The sequence below is a fragment of the Tenebrio molitor genome, chromosome 2 (genome assembly GCF_963966145.1).
Source record: "Tenebrio molitor chromosome 2, icTenMoli1.1, whole genome shotgun sequence".
NCBI lineage: Eukaryota > Metazoa > Arthropoda > Insecta > Coleoptera > Tenebrionidae > Tenebrio > Tenebrio molitor.
Genome location: NC_091047.1, coordinates 3749958 through 3756954, shown reverse-complemented (window position 1 = coordinate 3756954; position 6997 = coordinate 3749958). Strand labels below are relative to the sequence as shown.

Genomic DNA, 6997 nt, shown 5'->3' with positions numbered 1-6997 from the left:
ACTGACCCTTCAAGGTACACGACGATTTAGAAAAATACACAACAAAATTTTTAGCCCTTCTAAATACATATTTTGCAGACGAACTGCAGAAACCTGCCGTCAAATGTCAACATTTCTTCTTGTTTCCGATAGGTACCGCCAGTTGACGCGGAGATGAGTGCCGGTACGGCAGGTTGCTGCAACGTGTGTGTTGACTCAAATGTCACTCGGCGGAAAATTTTCGAATTTATTAAATTCTCGTAGACTTTGTACTCTTGTGGTTCAAGGTATCAAGTTTCACTTCAGGCCAGTTCTGGTGAGCACAAAGAAATACTTAATTTAACATAATTGCAACAGCTTGCTCATAATTAATCGTCACATATATACAGGGTGTAGCTGAAACATTTATTCAAACGACTGTTCCTAATGAATACATTACGAATATTTTTATAATTTTGCCCATTTAACGGTAAATAATTTCATTAATTACGTCGGTGAAACAACAGATATTTGATAAACTTGATTACTTAAAAACAAACAAATAGTTGATCAACATACTTTTGCGGTTGTAAGTGTTTTATTTTAATTCCTTGTAAAAGAATGTCCAAAAAATGTGTGGTCAAATAGTCTCAGCTGTCAAATCATAGACGTCAAACGTCATTTATTCAATGAACAAGAATTGCTGTGAATGATTTCCTTTGTAAAAAAACAGTTCTTTTTAGAACTAACGATAAAATTTTTCGTGGTTTGCTGGACGTTATAATAAAATGTTGATTCAAAATATCATTACGTATCCGTAGGAACTGTCAAAGCATATTATGTATCTGTCGAAAAAGAACGTAGTTTCATACAAACATTTATTAAATGATACAAGACAATCATTTGACATTAATTAGGTATAAAATGAAAGCGTTTTTCGTAGTAATAAGTTTTAATTTTTTGTAAATATTTTTTAAATAAATATAACATATTGTTGCACAAGTTGGACCGCCTATTATTGGAATATTGTATTTGACCAAACTTTCCCAGACCTTTCTTCAGGAGACACCTGAAGATTTAAAAAAACCTGAAATGTTGGCAAATTTCCTGTTTCCTAGACCAGTCTAATCCATTTTACTCCTTCATCTCCTCTATGCCACCGCTGGACAATCTGTACCTACAAGAACGACAGTTTTAACCTTGAAAAATATCTCTTCACTTTATCTCCTTAATACGCAACAAACAAACTTTTCCTTTCCAAAAAAGAGAACTTACAATAATCTGATAACGAAACAATACGACATGTTTCTTTTTTAAGCAACACCGCCATGACTGTGTCAAATTTAATCTTGTTGTAAACAAGCGAGATAAAATCTCGCGTTAACAGCACAACCAAATCCATTCAGTCGATTTGGTGGCAAAAATGTACTCCTTTACGTTACTCCTAGTGGCGATAGAGTCCATCAGTTGTGGACGCATCTTGGGAATCTTTCCCACACCTTTCTACAGCCACCAGAGCGTGTTCCAACCGATATGGCGCGAACTCGCGGTCCGCGGACACGAGGTCACCGTCATCACCACCAATCCAACAGGGGACAAATCGCTACCAAACCTGAAAGAGATCGATCTCAGCTTCACGTATAGACTGGTTTTCGAAGAGCACAAGATGCAGCAGGTCATCAACACCGAAAGTAATGTCTTGGTGCTGATGAAACACGTGTTTTTGGTCATGAACAATATGACAACGGAGCAACTGAAGCATCCTGAAGTGCAAGAACTGATCGCGAAGGACCAGGGGTTTGATCTTATCCTAGTTGAAGTACATGTGCCGGCGTGGTTCGGGTTCGCCAAAAAGTACAAATGTCCAGTCGTGGGGATTACTTCGATGGAGGCTACGAATTATGTGAAGCGGATTATGGGGAACTTGAACAATCCGGTCTACACTCCTCACTTCAATCTACCGTTCGGTGTTGATTTGGGTCTTGTCGAGAGAGCCATCTGTGTTCTGTTCGAGCTTTTGGACGAGGTCCAGATGACTTACTTGTTCTATCCTATACAGCAGAAGATCATAAGGCGAGCGATGAACGACTCAGACATCAATCTTATGGACATCACCAAGAGCATCAGTTTGTTGTTCACCTGCGCCATTCCAGGTTTCAGCAAAAGGTCAACAAACATACCATCGATTGTGGCTCTGAACGGATTGCAAATCAAGCCGCCGCGAGCTCTACCAGAAGAGTTGCAACAGTTTCTAGACGGCGCTGATTCCGGCGCCATATACTTCTCTTTGGGCACCAACATCAAGAGTTATCTGGTCTCCAAAGAGAAACAAAAGATCTTGATGGATGTTTTCAGCAAGCTACCTTTCAGAGTCATCTGGAAGTTCGAAGATGGAGTCCTCGATTTGCCTCCAAATGTCAAAATTGTGACGTGGGCGCCTCAACAAGACATCTTGAGACACAAAAACACCAAACTGTTTATTACTCAAGGAGGAGTGCAGTCGATAGAGGAGGCGATCAGATTTAACGTACCCCTCTTGGGGTTTCCCTTCTTCGGGGACCAGTTCCACAACGTCAAGAGACTCGAGCATCTTCAGCTGGGAACCTGGCTTGACTTTACCACTCTGAGCGAAGACTCCCTCAAGAGCTCGATTTTGGAAACCATCAACAACGACACGTGGGTTCTGCACGTCCGTGCTTGTGCCAACTTGCTCACTTTTGCTTTCAGATATTTGGCAAATCTGGAGGAGATATCGGAGTTGTTACGCCCACCGGGGCGCTCCTTGGACACGGCGATCTTGTGGGTGGAGTACGTCATGCGACACAAAGGGGCGGAGCATTTGCGCAGCCCCCTGGCCGACATCCCCTTCTACCAGTACTACCTCTTCGACGTCATTCTCTTCCTTCTGGTTTCTTTGCTCGCGCTGGTCGCGATCTCGCTTCAGCTGGTTAAAATTGCGTGGAGGTTGTGGAGCAGAAAGAATTATGAAAAATTCAAAGCCCAATAAATATCCATAACTGACACCTTGTTGACATAATTTCTCGCTTTGTTTTGTACACTTCGGCTTAAAATAATATTTTCCACAGACTGGATCCGAGTAAATCAAAAGAGATAATTTCCAAATATTATGAAAATAAAGCATAAATATTATTACGGCGGGTAAACACTTGAAGATTTGTTTGAATTGTGGTGGAGTTAATGTTGGTATTTTTAGTCGTGGAAAAAAACGCATTTTGTAATCATATTTATTATACAACAAGAATAAATAAATTTAAGAAAGGCAGTCGTCATGTCCTGGGTTCCAGCGCCACGCTGAGCCCCCCCTGCGGTCTGAGGACGATCTCGATGGCGTATTTCATCTCTGGGATTTTCTTCTCTGATCTGACTTTGAACTTGCGAAGGATCGAGGCCAAAAGTACTTTGGTGTTGCGCAAGGCGAATTTTTGACCTGAAACCAGCACAGGAACCTGTAACGGTGTCGGACGTGTCGCCGCCAGATGGCGGGTCGCGTCTCGTTCGCGACAGCCCCATTATAAGAAGACGAGGGGCTTCCCAATTAATCAAGTGAGTAAAGTGAGTAATTTGGTCCGCGCGTACCAGGTGGCCGCGTTTTGACAGGTGACAGTACGCCACTCGGCCCACTCGATCTTGATTTTTGGTCCGCGTGACTGATACGATTTTAATTTATTGTCGGATTTTTCGAGATTTTCGCTTCATCACTCCGTTTATTAATAACTTACGCTCCAGTTCACCGTCGACAGTAATTATCGCGAGCTTATTGAAATGCGCTAATAATATTCAAATAATTAAATCGGTAATTGGGGCGGCGAGAGATGTCGAATGCGCAGTTCGTGTTTATCGGGCGTCTGCTTTGTGGGGGTTTTGTAACGCGGATAAAACGAGACGCTAGGAGAATTAATTAATTGTTAATAAAGCAATGAATGAATGGTTCGATTAATTTGGCCATTTCGGAACGTTCGAGCTGCAATTTCGAGTGGAAATTGGCGCTTCAAATATTCATACCGATCGATTTTCTGTTTTATTAACGTTAATTGGTTGGGGGGCGGCGCCGAGGTTAATCGCGAGGTTTGTTCAAATCCGATCGCATAATTTGCGTCCACGTGCAGAAGAAGTCGACCGGGGGCGGCGCGGCCATTTCGAAATGTTTGCCCAAACTCCAAAACTAAAAGCGTCCCATCAAAGACTCTCTCATGTAAAATTCGATATGAAAAGGATTTTTAATAAAAGGGTGCCGCTGCGTTTATTGCTTTCGGTCCCGAACATTATTGCAAATGCAGTGGAAACGTCCGATCGGAGAAAATTAATCGAACCCGGGAAAGTGCAAGTGAAAACTCGCCGTCAAAGGAATATTATTCCGCAACAACTCGTAGGGGCGGCCCAAATTACATTTCATCCCGTCCGTTGTGCATGACAGACCGAGGGCCTAATTTTTGCTTTGGCGCACAACAACCGAAATTATTAATTGGAAAATCTGGAAATAAAGTTACGACGCCGGCCGAAAACGTCAGTTTCAGTTTTCTTCCTCTGATTGCGGCTGATTGGGGGGCGGCGCGCGTCACGTGACCACCGATAATTGCTTGTGCAAACAAACCTGTTCGATTTATACGGGTCACGTGACCGCAATGATAAGTCGCCGCCGAACAACATAAATAAGGGTCCCGACGCATGCCCCGCTTGCACCTCCGACGCCTTCTTGCGGTGGCGGCGTAATAGAGCGATAAATTTCTGGCCTTACCTAGTGACAAGGCTGCGACGCGTCTCGTTCGCCGCCACAATTCGCGGAGTTAGTTAGGGGCTGATCGATTGTTGTCGATGCGGTCGGGGCGGCGTTGCAAATTTTTTCCGGCGAGGGGATGATTCGATTTGGGGTGATTTGGTGGTTCTTTGACGTCGCCGGGGAATTCTCGATACTGATATCTCGACGATTTCGGGGCGGGGGATGTTTGTTGCTTCTATCAGCTCGAATCATTAACGATTTAATTAATTTCCAGAGAAAAAATCTTTTGCGAATTTATTAATCGTCCCGAGAGGCTCCGCCGCTCGTCTTCCAGGCGGTTGTAAAAAGTCGTTTCGACGCCCTTCCCTTGAATTATTTTGACTCGGCGATAATTGCCGGGAAAAATTCATTCAAGTCAAAATAAAGTAACCCCCGGAGTGAAAGCTACTTTCTTAAACTTGGATAAAGCACCGGCCAAAGAAAAAAGCGAAGGGAGGCACAACTTCGTCTTTGGCATATTCGATCAATCGAAATCCAATTTCTAATCAGTCTTCTAGAACTTCGACGCTTTTAAAAAAAATCTCACTTTTCTTATTTTCTCAAATGACAAACGTGCCGACACATTATTAGCTTCGACATTCTTGCTGCAGTCCTTGCGTTTTTCACCGTTGAAAACTAAATTTATTATTATTACCACACACAGTGGTGCGGCGTTCAGGCCGGATTAATTTATCGTGACTATCCAGTAACGATTAAATTTGTTAGAGTGTAAAGTAAAACTAGATAAAACCAAAAAGGAATCACCTTGAAAAATTTTAATTGGATCTAACACAAAATTTTAATTTTCACTCACGCCGACAGTTTATTATTACTATTTTTAGGCACCCTTAATGAAAACGGTAATTTTACGTACTCACAAGCGGACGAAAAGTAACTCTTTTTTGGACGCACTTTTTGGGACGCTGACCGTGGCGCCATCTGTTGAAAAAACTGATAATTGTCCTGTCACCATAAATTATGTAAATAAGTAATTGAATTGGAATTTCTAGTTTTGTTGGCAACAAATACTATAAAAAAATTGTCAATATGTATCTGTTAATAAATTTGTAATTTTTCCAATGTTGTTTTTTGCTTTGTAGTTGGTGCGGTCGCCTAAAAAATGTAATGTGCACCTCTGCTCGGCTTCGCCTCGGCCAGAAAACTCAAACTCGGACGAAAAAGATTCACTTTTTGGCCTTGATTGCAATAACTATTTTTGCAATGTTTCATTATGTCATTCATCGTACTGTTTAATCATTAATTATTATTATTCTTAATTATATTACAGCTTCCTGTCGATTTCTGGAACCTTCTTAGTCACAATTGCACTGTGCGGTCCTGCAATATCCTGTTGAACTGGCGTTAATGGGTCTAGGAAACTGCGTTAAAGCGTTATAAATAGCAGTTTAATGTACCAGAACTGGAAACAAGAGACTGCGGCTTCCTAGATCATTACTCTTAGTGCCCTCTCAACAAACTCTTTGTTTTGGCACTTAATACTCGTATTTTTGGAAAAATGCACTTTCCCATCTGGACCCCTGTCGGGCGACACCGACTTGCAGCTCCTGTCGACGAGAAATGAAGCACCGCTGCAAGAAAAATTTATGGCTCGGACTAGATCCGTCTTACAAGTTGTTGCAGCGGATTTTCCGAGTTTTCAGCTCGCTCACGAAGATAATAACCGTTAATGCTTTATGTTTCTTGTTGTTTATTCCTCCTGCTAAGATACCATCCGGCGGACCAATCTCCGTTTTTCACCCCGAGGCGGCCCCTTTTCCAGCGCGTGCAATTACGACTTTTTGTTTGTCGGCTGCAGGAGCGATTACGTCCCGTCGTTTCGAGGAAACGAACCTTAAAACATGTAATTCGGTCGCCGTAATCGTCACAATGCGTAACGTCGCTCGTTCAATTCGCCGAGGACGACACGATCCGGCCGCGGAGGTCCTGCAGGACGAGAAGCGCCTCGAAACCCTTCCGTAAAACCGTGCGCAGTGATAGAACGCTTCTCAATAAAACGATAATCGCCATAAAACAAATTGTCGTTCCACTTCATTATCCCATAAAGATCTGTATCCAGGTAATGTACCGGAGGCGTGTAAGCTCACACCGGCAGCATTCCTTGTATTATACGCGGTTAATGGACCGGAAGCTGATTAGAAAAGCCGCTCGTCCCTGCGGGATGGCGCCCAGGGGCGGCTCGTCACGGCAAACACCCAAAACAGGAACAAAAAAATCCTGACAATGCAAATTCGACAATGTTTT

The 6997-nt window shown here is 42.8% G+C and overlaps 2 protein-coding genes across 3 annotated transcripts in view; one reads left to right on the top strand and one right to left on the bottom strand.

Annotated features, from left to right (window-relative positions):
- Window positions 1-1330: 1330 nt before the first annotated feature.
- LOC138124470 (UDP-glucosyltransferase 2-like) lies at window positions 1331-2981 on the top strand. The gene is made up of 2 exons (XM_069039510.1): window positions 1331-2634; window positions 2686-2981. The coding sequence occupies exons 1-2, from the start codon at window positions 1382-1384 to the stop codon at window positions 2963-2965; spliced, it is 1533 nt and encodes a 510-aa protein (XP_068895611.1). The 5' UTR covers window positions 1331-1381; the 3' UTR covers window positions 2966-2981.
- Window positions 2982-3189: 208 nt separating this feature from the next.
- The window catches only part of LOC138124469 (cytochrome P450 4C1-like), a 72625-nt gene continuing 68817 nt past the window's right edge, over window positions 3190-6997 (bottom strand). For both annotated transcript variants that reach the window (XM_069039508.1, XM_069039509.1), the window contains one exon: window positions 3190-3406. In XM_069039508.1, coding sequence (XP_068895609.1) covers window positions 3246-3406 — 161 coding nt within the window. In that variant the 3' untranslated portion in view covers window positions 3190-3245. The remainder of the gene's footprint in view (window positions 3407-6997) is intronic.

What these genes read in the sequence shown, in the direction of transcription:
- LOC138124470 (XM_069039510.1), top strand. Translation starts at nt 1,382, where the DNA reads ATGTACTCCTTTACGTTACTCCTAGTGGCGATAGAGTCCATCAGTTGT. An exon ending in GAAACCATCAACAACGACAC is followed by an intron (nt 2,635 to 2,685) that starts GTGGGTTCTGCA and finishes TTTTGCTTTCAG; the next exon opens with ATATTTGGCAAATCTGGAGG.